The 12,687-nt window shown below is 34.5% G+C and overlaps 1 protein-coding gene across 2 annotated transcripts; it reads right to left on the bottom strand.

The window, feature by feature from the left end:
- Positions 1-9: 9 nt before the first annotated feature.
- On the bottom strand, positions 10-6,244 carry DIS2 (Arp2/3 complex, 34 kD subunit p34-Arc). 2 transcript variants are annotated; one of them, XM_018115946.2, is made up of 10 exons: positions 5,999-6,244; positions 4,851-4,917; positions 4,490-4,697; positions 2,582-2,751; positions 1,999-2,079; positions 1,783-1,915; positions 1,607-1,698; positions 771-827; positions 526-597; positions 10-445 (listed from the first exon to the last, which is right to left on the bottom strand). In XM_018115946.2, the coding sequence occupies exons 1-10, from the start codon at positions 6,058-6,060 to the stop codon at positions 410-412; spliced, it is 978 nt and encodes a 325-aa protein (XP_017971435.2). In that variant the 5' UTR covers positions 6,061-6,244; the 3' UTR covers positions 10-409. The 2 variants fall into 2 exon arrangements, with proteins under 2 accessions (XP_017971435.2, XP_007040957.3); XM_007040895.3 differs by having other exon boundaries at positions 1,999-2,076.
- Between the last annotated feature and the right edge of the window lie 6,443 nt (positions 6,245-12,687).

Here is a 12,687-nt window from a genome sequence, read left to right as displayed (position 1 = left end):
AAACCCACATACATCAAAACTGGCTCTATTTTCTCCAAAAAACCAACGTCTCGTGTACTCAATAACTTAAACATCTTACTTCGATAATTCACGCTTCCATATAGTACCTTTTCCATGTTGAAAATAAAATAAAAATATTAACATCTTTTTGCAAAAACCTAACTGCCCAGATGTCTTAAATGACCTACTCATATTATTTTTATCTGTTCACACAAGATCACTACCACCCAGTTGTACATATTTATAGATTGAATATGTTCATTTTGCTTGGATAAAAGTCTTTGAATACAAGCACCTGCAGCAATCAATCCCCATGCTTATGCAAGCAAAACCGTAGGGAATGTATTCTTGAGCAAAGCCTTGGGCAAAGTATTCTTTTAGGTACGACAAGAGCACATCAACAGCACATTTATGAATTTGAATTTGTCCGACTTTCCTTAAGGCTCTGCAACCAAGCATGTACATTTTGAAGCATCAGCAAAATCCAACTTGTCAAGTATCAAGTGTACCATTTACAAAACATACCAGTCGTTTGAAAGATCTTGTATGTGCTGCTTTCTTAGTCTTCTCCTGATCTGGTTTGGCACGATTGAGAGCCTGCATGGTAGTAATATATATATATATATTCATACATTTGAGCATTAGAAGCATTCACTCGCAAATTTCAAAGAAATTAGCAAGAAAGCTTGCAGCTAAATGGATCTTATGGAACCACTGTCAAACTGAACATGCTGTTGACAGAAACATAATCAAGTAACAGAAGATACTACCTGAATGAGTGACTCCACACGTCGCCGCATCCGGGTATGCATAAACCCCTCTGAGCACTGAGTAAAAGAATGGAAATTACAGAGATTTTAAGTCTTTACGTAAGTGTCTAACCATATAGCAAACTAAAGAAGCAAAAGACTGTACTCTCTATGTTAAAAATGCCCCAAATGCATAGTGGTTCCTTGAAAATCCTTAAGTAATAACTATAAAATGATAATAACCAGGAGGTGAAATGCGACTAGCCATATCAACCCACATAATATTGCATCCTCACCTATTACCCAATTGCCTCATCCAACAATTTCTTCACAGCTATATATATTTCATCCAGTAGACACTCAAATCAATTAACAACAAAACAAAGAAAAACATGATTGAGTTCAGTTACAAGGTACCAAAGAGGTTAAACCTTGCCAATTGAGCTTCTAAGACAACATTGATGGCCCAATGGGCTGTTGGAACAAAAAATGCCAGTAGAAGATAGTCCCTATCAGGAAGGAACATAAATGGTATTTGGATGTACCATTCACACCATAATATAATCCTTTTTCATAATAACATAATACAAAAACATATAGAAGTACAAGCATGGATTTAGAAATTCAAGGTAACATTCTTCTATTAATACAAGTTACTGCCACATCGCTTTTTTCAAAAGCAATTCAGAATCCCATTCTAACAAGTATTAAATGAACTTCTCAGTCATATATACTATAATTAGGCTACAACCTCAGATCACATAATTCATTCTCATATTTCAAAGTGCTAGAAAGTCTAAAAGAATCTTTAATGAAGCATACATCGAGCAAAGCAATTTATGCAAGGTGAAACTCACCTTAACATGATAATTCACATATGCATGAAATGTTGATAAATTCCACACAGTACGGTCCAATTTTTTGCCTTCCACATGACGAGGGAAAATAACTGCATTCATGACACATAATCGAGTTTGTAATATTAACAACATAACTAAAAATGGAAAAAGAAACTCTAGTCTTGTGATATTACCAAAAGTAACAAATCCTGCATTTGCTGATAATGCATCATCAGTTGCTCCCTTCAGTTCCAGCGGAGGAGAATGAGACCACAAACAAGGAGGTGCATTATTCAGCCCAGCTGTACGCCTAGATTCCACAAATTCCTGAAAGATGATGAAGCATTTAACTGAAAAGCAAGAAATATAACAGAGAGGTCCATATAAATTTTTGCACCCCCTAACCATACCTGCAGGAAAGAGGTTGCCAGAACAGTGTCTATTGAGTCCTTGAATCTCATTGGAAACACCACTGTGACCTTCTCTGCCTGCTAAAGTAAAATTTTCTACCAGTTAAATTACAAGACAGCTATAGTCACACATATATAAAATAGATATGTTTGTACCTTCGACCCAAAAAAGAAAAGAATTAAAAAATTGTTTGTACCAAAGAGAAAGAGAGACAGATTATCTGTGAGGCAAAACAAATAAAACTATACCTGTGTGAGTGTGACAGATGACCAGTGAAAGAAAAGCAAAAGAAAATAACAAATCTATGTCCTGAGACAGGGAAAGAAAACCAAAAGAAAATAAAGTATCAAAACAAAAATTACAATGACCCTGTCACACACCCGCATTCATTTTTTATTTAATTAGTTAATTTTTCTGTTGATGGGTAGAAAGGAAAAAGCATTGCAGCTTGAATCCAAGACCTCAACCTAAGCTAAGCCTGGTTGCCCCCACCTGCCCACAGACAATTCTGTGCTGGTAAATTAGATTGAGTAAGATTCTCACCATTTAAACTAAAATCAGGCTAGTCACTTGAAACAATACCTGCGGAAGAAGGAAAAAGGACTCATTTGGTCGATGCACGAGAGCAACAAGCCGATCTATATCAGGAGCAATGGTCCTCGAAGCAAGATATTTTAGGATTACTCTTAAAGGAGCACCTAATACCACTTCCCTAACAGATGCAACCTTTACCAAAAGAGCATGTCTGTACTCTGCAGGACATCAAGAGTTGAAACTGTCACGAAAGAACGCAAAAGATGAAGACCAATGAAACATGTAAAAGCTCAAATCAGTACGATGGTGCACAACAAAGACTCACACACACACACTGTGAAATCTACAAGTATGCAAGTGTGCTCTAAGGCCAAGAGTGCTGACATGTTGCATCTAATTAATTAAAACCAAATAACTTTTCCAGTGAAAGTCAGCCAACATGGATATTTAAAGCCATTAATCCTAATCAAAAATGTAAACAAGCGAAATGATAAATAGAGATCTCCTTTTAATAACCTCCTCCTGCCACAAATTGAACACCATACACCCCTCCACCCCTTTCTATATAAAAAGGCCCAAATATTTTTTACTTTTTAATTAAAAAAAAAAAGAGACAAAATATTGTCTACTAATTCAAGTAATTCATTTGCAACTGCTGGCACTAATAGTTAGCATTTGCTTGTTCCAATTTAGCAATTATATCAAACATCAAGAAATAAGTTTAGTTCACAAGAGTCTGAGTGAAAAAGATATCATTAATCTATCTGGGCAATGTTTACAAGGTTAACTAATAGATGGGTGCAGAATTTTGTACAGGTTCATTTAAAACAGAAACTAATAGTCAAAACAGCCACTAATATCTAGTATAAGACTTCATAGTTGATTGAATTCAACTATATCTCCTTTTCCTATTAAGAGGTAGCTTTGTGTGATTGATGGAGAGAGCTATGGAAGTAGCAACTTAGATGAGGCAATAAGCCCAACCTGAGATGCAAGCCCAAGAAAACATTACCACCTTTCTGTGTTTGGAGTGCACATATATCTCACAGCAACATTAAATGCAAAAAGCTGATACTATTGGCTATGAAACTGAATACCTTGGTCAGATTATCATTAAATGCCAGTAAATACCCTTGACATTCTAAAGAAAAATTGATACAAATGTAGTGAACGCAGAAAACGCGAAAGAAGTAAGACATCATATAAAGAGAAACACTGATTAAAAAATATATCTTCCTTGTATTAATGTTCTATTTTATTAAAATAAGCAATGTTCTCAGTTGAAAGTTTATTACAGGTATTCGTCCTACATTACGCTGAAACTGCTAATCCCTTTCTACGATTCTTATAAACTCATCCCTAATATACTTAATAAGATCATTATTATGTCTCCATGAATCTAAGAGCATATGAGACATCTTAGGCATGGTTAATTGTTACAGATTTTTTCTATTACATTTTGGATACATCATGACAAATATGACTATAAGATACAAGTATTCTACCTGATATTGATATGATGAGCATTGCATATGCATCCAAAAGTATCAAAAACCTGTCCTATTTGATATGAACAGGATACAAGAAAGAGATACTTATTAGAAGCATCCCTACCAAATATAATCGATCTCTTAAATTAAAGCTACTATTGAGTTTCAGAAAAGGTATATGATATCCTTCCTAAAAGCTTTGACATTTCACCTAGGAATCTTGAACTTTTCAATTTCAGGTGTAGCAGTACTTGCCCTCATATTCAAGCTTAAAGCCAAGAGAAGAATTAAGTCATTGAGAAAATATTCTAACCAATAACTAGGAAAACCATACAGCCACAAATATACTCCAAAAAATGGTTTTCTTATTTACTAATAATGAAGGATGGGAATTGTCAACAGTTTGATCCTAAGCGTTTTGGCATATCATGGTGCAAGCTTATAATGACCTTAGAAAATTGTTGACCTTCATCTGGAGGAAGTTTGGACAAATTCAGTTTCAATGTGAGATTGAAGCCATCCCTTGGAGGATCAAGAATTTGAACAATTACACCATAAGCTGATTTTATAGCTTCTATGGCTCCAAATGGAAGTCCACCAAGGAAAACAGTTTCCAGAGGTGGGGTAGGTAATGATACCGAAAGAAGTAGAATATGTGGATTCTTCATCGACACCTGCATGTTGATTGTAACTTAGATGAGCATAATATAAAGATCGTGGTTCCTAATGGAGAAGGCTAGCATAAAATGTGCATGAATAATTTATAATACATAGAGTTGGTTTCTTTTAGATAGATGAATGAAACAAAGAAAAGGTTTCTAAATCACCTGAACATGGTAACGAACATCATCAAACTCAACCCAGTGGTAGTCTAGCTCAACTGACTTTTCAAGACTGCAAAATCAACATGAGAGAAATCACAAGCTGTGCAAAAGAGTGAAAAGATTTGAAAAATATCCAGTGGTTACAAATGAATGAGCACTGAGAAAGGTGTTTCTACATTCAACATCAGTATGTGTAATTGACATACAAAAAATAATGCACAGCATATATGAGTCCATGACCATTGACAACATGCACCACATCAAAAATAGTCATGGTTCCAACTTTATGTATGCCTATATCATATAAGAATGGTGCAATTTTACACTGTTCACACAACTTTCTTTGCGGCTCTGAGGATTGTGTGAAGTGGGATCTTGTGAAAGTAAAAATTAATTTAACTTTAAAATGCAAAAACCCATGAAAATTGAAAACCCATCTGAAAAGCCTAGCTCTACCCAATTGCCCTTAATGCTTCATCAATTCATTCTGTGCAAAAGTTGAAGTATGCAAACAAAATAAGCCTTATATGGTGAATTTATACACTTATGTTATTCTAAATTAGATGTTTATTATAGTTTTTGAAACAGGAATTTGTATTATTCATTTTGGAATTAACCTTTGCCAACTATATTAATATTTCTAATACATATCATCCTTGAAAACAATACAAAACTAATTCTGGAAACGCCTATGCCTCAACGCTTTAAGGGTACAAATTTGTTGATAGTCTCATCAGTTCACATGATACATCTTTCGCATACCAATACCTAGGGCAGCGGTTAGGTATTGAAAAGCAACACTACTAGTTCAAAAAATGAGGTGAGCAACACACTGCAAACAACAACGAGAATGGATGTAATAATGGAAGACTTGAGCATCAGAAAAGGAACCATCAAATTCCTCACAAGAGCATGACAGATACATCTATGAATTAGAATTGTACTGCTATTCTCTACACGAATTCCCAACTACGTCTTCCAAGTTGATCAGATTAATTAAGAATTAAGATGCAATTAAAGAAGCAAAAAGGCAATGCAATCAGAAAAGAAAAAGACAAAAAAGAATCAAACCAAACGATAAAAGTGTATGTTTATCAGATTAAAGGAAATGAAATGGAAAAGAAAAAAAAAGAAAACGAAGGAAAACGCACTTCTGTACTCGATTCAGCAAAGTTTGGAGAAGGAATCGTGAATGGGACTGTAGCAGTATCATCGATTTCTTTCTCTGCCGATCAAAAGTATCAAAGGATCAAAGAGACTAAATTGGAACTATCGCTCAGTCTTTATGGTCGGGATCTGTTCCTAGTTCGGAGGAGGCGTGCTCCGGAGGAGTTTTTTTTTTTATCCAATTAAATATTTTGTTTCATTTTCTACTTTTTGGGTCAGATTGTGCGTTTGGCTTGACGGCCCTGTTAATTTACATATAAATTCCGTACTTGTATGCTAAACAAGATTAGTACTGATTAATTAATAATTAATAAAATTTCCTTTTTATCATTAATTGACTTCATTACTTATCTTCTTTCGACTTTAATCTTTGGTATTTTTTTTATTTATTGAGAGAGGGGTGCATTAATTATTGATGTATTTTCAAAATTAAAAGTTATTTCACATTATGAAAAGCTATCATTAGCTTTAAGTTATGTTATGAAAAGTGACATAATGTATTTATTAGATATAGATATATTTTCATGTGAATGGTTATGTCTCTTGAAAAATCATATTCAAAAGTTATGAGACATAATTGAAAAGACACCATTGCTCAAAAGTTAAAGTAAATAGTTATTGGTTCAAGATATAACTCATAGGTTATAATTTGTGGGATAAATAGTTATCTATTCATAAGATGACTATTGAAACAATAACTATATCTTAAAATTGTGTTGGCAAAAATCATAAAGAAGCTTTCTAGACAAAGAGGTGCTTTTATGAAAGGGTTGTGTCTTTAAAGAAAAGATACTTGTAAGCCTATATAAAGGGCTTGGTGCCAACCATTTTAGACACACCAGAACACACAAAAAGAAACACTAAAGTTCCCACCATCTTCAACATATTCCGAATTCTTTATTATCTACTTGCTGCAGAAAGTCGGTTCTAAGACCAAACAACTTTGCAAACCCTTGGGTTTATCAGCGATCTACTTCGTAAGTGCAATACGAAAGTTAGACGTTGGCTTCATTTTATCCTTGAGACTATTTGCATTATTCCCCTTTGCATACAGAGTGGTGGGGACGAAATAAGTCTTAAAGATAGACGTCTATTTGAAAGGCTCGCCTTGAAGTCAATTTTGCCTATTCTTGAATATCGTATAAAAACCCCCATTTCCTACCAACAATTTTAAGACTTATTTTCGTGGTATTCAAAATGGCTTCACTCAAGGAGATGGCTACTAACATTGTCAAGTTAGATTGCTTTGATGGAGGAGACTTCATTCGATGGCAGAAAAAGATGCGCTTCCTCCTCACAACACTCAAGGTTGCATATGTTCTAGATACACCACGACCAAGTGAGGAAGACGGTGAAGAATACGCGGAAAGAACTCGTTCGAGGCAGAAATGGGATAATGATGACTACATATGCATGGGACACATTCTGAATGGAATGTCGGATGCATTGTTCTATGCGTACCAGAACGAGGCTAGTGCAAAGCAACTTTAGGACAAGTTGGAAGCACGATACATGGTGGAAGACGCAAGCAGCAAGAAATTCCTGGTTAGTCGTTTCAATAACTTTAAAATGATTGGTAATCGTTCTGTTATGGAGCAATTGCATGAGCTTGAACGCATTCTCAATATCTTTAAGCAATATGGTCTTAAAATGGATGAAACTATTGTGGTTTCTTCAATAATTGATAAGCTTCCCTCTTCATGGAGAGACACAAAGAAATTCCTTAAACATAAAAAGGACGATATGTCTCTCAAGGACCTTGGTAATCATCTTTGAATAGAAGAAGATTATCGGAAACAAGAAGAAGTCAAGCAAGATGAAAAAGGAAAGGATTCTAATGAAAAGAATCTTGAGACTTCAAAGGTCCATGTGATGGAACATAAACCATCAAACAAGCAGGTCAAAAGAAGACATTCCACGGGTATTAATGACAAAGGTCATAAGTTCAAAAGGAATAGAAAAAAGGGCCATGTTTTTATTGTAACGAACTTGGTCATTTTAAGGCGGAATGTAGACTTTTGAAAAGCAAGACACAAGGCGTGAACAATCACAAGTTTGTGGCTATGATTTTCGAAGTCAATCTTCTCCAAGATTATGGAGCATGGTGGATTGACACTGGTGCAACTAATCATGTATGCAACGACAAAAGTTTCTTCAAGACTTTGGAAGAAGTTGATGATGGAAATGTGCTATACATGGGAAATTCCTCCACTACACAAGTGAAAGGAAAAGGCACTGTGGAACTTGTGTTTACTTATGGAAAGACATTTGTACTAAACAATGTCTTCTATGTACCAGAAGTAAGAAAAAGCCTTGTGTCAGGTGGCTTGTTGAATAAGTTTGGCTTCAAATTAATATTTGAAGCGGATAAGTTCATCTTTACAAAAGGTGGACAATATGTAAGAAACGGATATTATTGTGAAAACATGTTCAAGCTTAATGTCAATAAAAGTATTATTAGTTCTGCTTATATTGATGCATTGTTTCATGTTCATGATAGTAAAGCAATCCTAACTAATCTATGGCAAAATAGATTAGGTCATGTTCATTATAGAAGAATGCATGATATGTCTAAAATGGAATTAATACCCAACATTGATGAAAGTAATGATATGTGCAAGACATGCATGGTCACTAAAATCACTAGAAACTCATTTCCTAAGATAAAAAGAAGCACTAAATTACTTGAATTAATACATTATGATGTTTGTGACATGCATAGTACTCCTTCTATCGGTGGAAAGAAATATTTCGTAACATTTATTGATGACTTCTCTAGATATTGCTATGTTTACTTATTACATGCCAAAAATGAAGCATTAGAGAAATTTAGAATTTATAAAAGAGAAGTTGAATTGTGTTGTGAATTGTTTATTAAATATTTACGAAGTGATAGAGGAGGTAAATATTATGATCCTGAGTACTTGGAGTCCACTGAAATTATTCACGAGACTACCGCTCCATACACATCGAAACAAAATGGTGTAGCGGAACGTAAGAATCTAGTTTTTACGAAAATGGTCAATGCTTTGCTTTCTAACTCGGGTTTGGGAAAAGGATTTCGGGGCGAAGCCTTACTAACGGCTTGCCATATACTAAATAGAATCCCAAACAAAAGGAGTAAAACTACTCCTTATGAACTATGGAAAGGACGAAAGCCAAACCTTAATTATTTAAGAGTTTGGGGATGTCGAGCCATAGTAAGGGTTCTAGAGTCAAAGAAAAGGAAATTGGGTAAAAAAGGAATTGAATGCATATTTATAAGATATGCTAAATATAGTAAAGCATATCGTTTCAGAGTGATAGAGCCTAATGATTTATATTCCGTTAATATGGTCATAGAATCAAGGGACGCTATCTTTGATGAAACAAGGTTTAACTCAATTTGAAGACCCAAGGAATAAATAACAAAAACTGATAGTTTCTCAGAAAATGACGAGAAAACTATCAAGCTTCGGAGGAGTAAAAGAATTAGAAAAACAAAGACATTTGGATCCGATTTCCTCATGTACTTAATGGAATGTACAATAAAGGAAACATGTGAATACCTACCTTACTGCTTTAAGGTAAAAGGTGAAGGTGATCCTCAAACTTATGATGAGGCAATGAAGTCTCGAGACGCTTCTTTTTGGCGAGAAGCAATATAAGATGAGATGGACTCAATAAAGGGAAACAAAACATGAAAATTGGTAGACCTTCCACCAGGTTCCAAGCCAATAGGCTATAACTGGATTTTCAAAAAGAAAATGAAAGTTGATGGAACCGTGGAAAAATTTAAAGCAAGGCTAGTGGCAAAAGGCTTTAAACAAAAGAAAGGTGTTGATTATTTTGATATATATGCACCGGTAGCAAGAATAGCTACAATTAGAGTGCTTATAGCACTTGCATCTATATATAAGATGGTAATTCACCAAATGGATGTTAAGACAACATTCCTAAATGGTGAATTAGATGAAGAGGTGTATATGAAACAACCCGAAAGGTTTGTCTTTCCTGGTCAAGAAAGGAAAGTGTGTAAGCTTGTAAAGTTCTTGTATGGATTAAAACAAGCGCCTAAACAATGACATCAAAAGTTTGATGAGGTTGTGCTAGCTAATGGCTACAAAATTAATCAATCTGACAAGTGTGTCTATAGTAAGTTCCATAACGATTGAGGTGTCATCATTTGCTTATATGTGAATGACATGTTAATATTTGGTACCAATTTGAAACAAGTGGAAGACACAAAAAGGTTCTTGTCAAAGAATTTTGACATGAAAGATATGAGCATGGCGGATGTTATTCTTGGTATAAGAATAATGAGAGACAATAATGGCCTAACATTGTCTCAATCTCATTACATTGAAAAGATTGTAATGAAGTATGGAAAGTTAGATTGTATGGCCATGACTACGCCTTATGATTTTAATCTACGGCTAGTAGCCAATGAAGATAAACCAATAACATAAAATGAATATGCAAGGGTGATTGGATGCTTCATGTACGCAATGGTCTGTACAAGGCCGAATATTACATTTACGGTTGAGATGCTAAGTCGGTTTACAAGTAATCCGAGTAAACAACATTGGTATGCTGTTCATAGAGTTCTAAGGTACTTAAAGAGTACAAAAAATTATGGCATCTGCTATTCAGGTTTTCCTTCGGTTTTATAAAGGTATACAGATGCAAGTTAGAACTCAAATAGATCGGATTACACATCCACGACTGGATGGATTTTTACACTTGGTGGGGGTGCTGTTTCTTGGGGTTCTAAGAAACAATCTTGTCAAGCGGACTCCACCATGGCGACTGAATTTATAGCCTTAGCATTTGCTACCCAAGAAGCGGAATGGTTGAAAGATTTACTTTATGAAATTTTATTGTGGCTTAAGCCAATGGCATCAATCTTGATACATTGCGACAATGAAGCAACTATATCAAAGGCATATAATCAAGCTTACAATGGAAATAGTCGATATATTAGACTTGGTGGGAGCTCACATCGACGCTTGCAACTGACTTGCAAGTCTCGGGTACTGACCATTCTACCACATAATGGTTGCAAGCACTAAATTATATTTTCCATCCCAAGGTGTATAGTGCTTGGTTCCCGTAATGTGTAAGGTAAGGCTGAACGAAAAGTTCTTAATAGACCCATAACATGTATATGTTGAAGTACTATAATTACGAGGTACTTTCGATGGGGGCTACCTATATGAGTGGAAGTGTGGCCGCTTCTAGGAGTTAAAGGCTTGACTTTAACAGCACTCATGAATGGATGCAAAACACATGGCCATAAACGTGTTAGTAAAACTAGATACAATGTGAGCAAGGAGGCTTGTGTGTGTTTAGTGGCCCGACTAGTCAATGAAAAATCGATGGTTCAATGCTTGATCAACCACTCAATTCAGACTAGAACCAACCACATTCACTAAGTGAAGGTTCAGATCTGCAGGATACCTTCATTTATGCACAAGTTTCCCAAAGTTGTTGGTATTTGGAATTTTGAAAATGGTGGGGGATTGTTGGTGCATTTTCAAAATTAAAGGTTATTTCACATGATGGAAAAGCTATCATTAGCTCAAAAGTTATGTTACGAAAAGTGACATAATGTGTCTATTAGATATAGACATGTTTTCATGTGAATGGTTATGTCTCTTGAAAAATCATATCTAAAAGTTAAGAGACATGATTGAAAAGACACCATTGCTCAAAAGTTAAAGTGAATAGTTATTGTTTCAAGATATAACTCATAGGTTATGATTTGTGGGATAAATAGTTATCTATTCACAATATGACTATTGAAACAATAACTATATCTAAAAGTTGTATTGACAAAAATCATAAAGATGCTTTCTAGACAAAGAGGTGTTTTTATGAAAGGGTTGTGTCCTTGAAGAAGAGACACTTGTAAGCCTATATAAAGGGCTTGGTGCCAACCATTTTAGACACACCAGAACACACAAAAAGAAACACTAAAGTTCCCACCATTTTCAAGATATTTCGAATTCCTTATTATCTATTTGTTGCAGAAAGTCAGTTCTAAGGCCAAACAACTTTGCAAACCTTTAGATATATTTAGCAGTCTACTTCGTAAGTGCAATATGAAAGTTAGACATTGGCTTCATTGTATCTTTGAGACTATTCGCATTATTTCCCTTTGCATACCTAGTGGTGGGGTGAAATAAGTCTTAAAGATAGACGTCTATTTGAAAGGCTTGCCTTGAAGCTAATTTTGCCTATTCTTGAATGCCATATAAAAACCCCCTTTCCCACCAACATTAATAATTTTTTTTTTGAAATTATAATAAAAAGAAAATAAAATCATTAACAATAATATATGTACTTGAGTATTAGTTGGTACATAATCCCTGCTTAATGATTAAGATTCGAATTACCTTATTCCATTTTTAAAAAAAATAATATGTAAAATTAAAGATAAAAATGCTATAGTAGCTTTTATAAATAAATATGTAAAATTATACTTTGAAAATAGAGTTTTAATTAACCCTATAAATCACAAGTTCACATTCTTTATCTAAGATTTATTCAAAAGACATACTTGATAAGTAATGGAAGGTTCTTTATATATCTAATAAGATTCATCCTATCTTTTACTAATATAAAATTCATGACATTCTACCTTATCTAATTGTGCAACATCCCGTTACACTAGCTCTTAACTTGTAAATGA

Source organism: Theobroma cacao, chromosome 2, assembly GCF_053813885.1.
Source record: "Theobroma cacao isolate CCN51 chromosome 2, ASM5381388v1, whole genome shotgun sequence".
In the NCBI taxonomy this organism is placed as follows: domain Eukaryota; kingdom Viridiplantae; phylum Streptophyta; class Magnoliopsida; order Malvales; family Malvaceae; genus Theobroma; species Theobroma cacao.
Note: the sequence above shows the minus strand (reverse complement) of the source record. Positions and strands in the feature narration are given on the sequence as shown.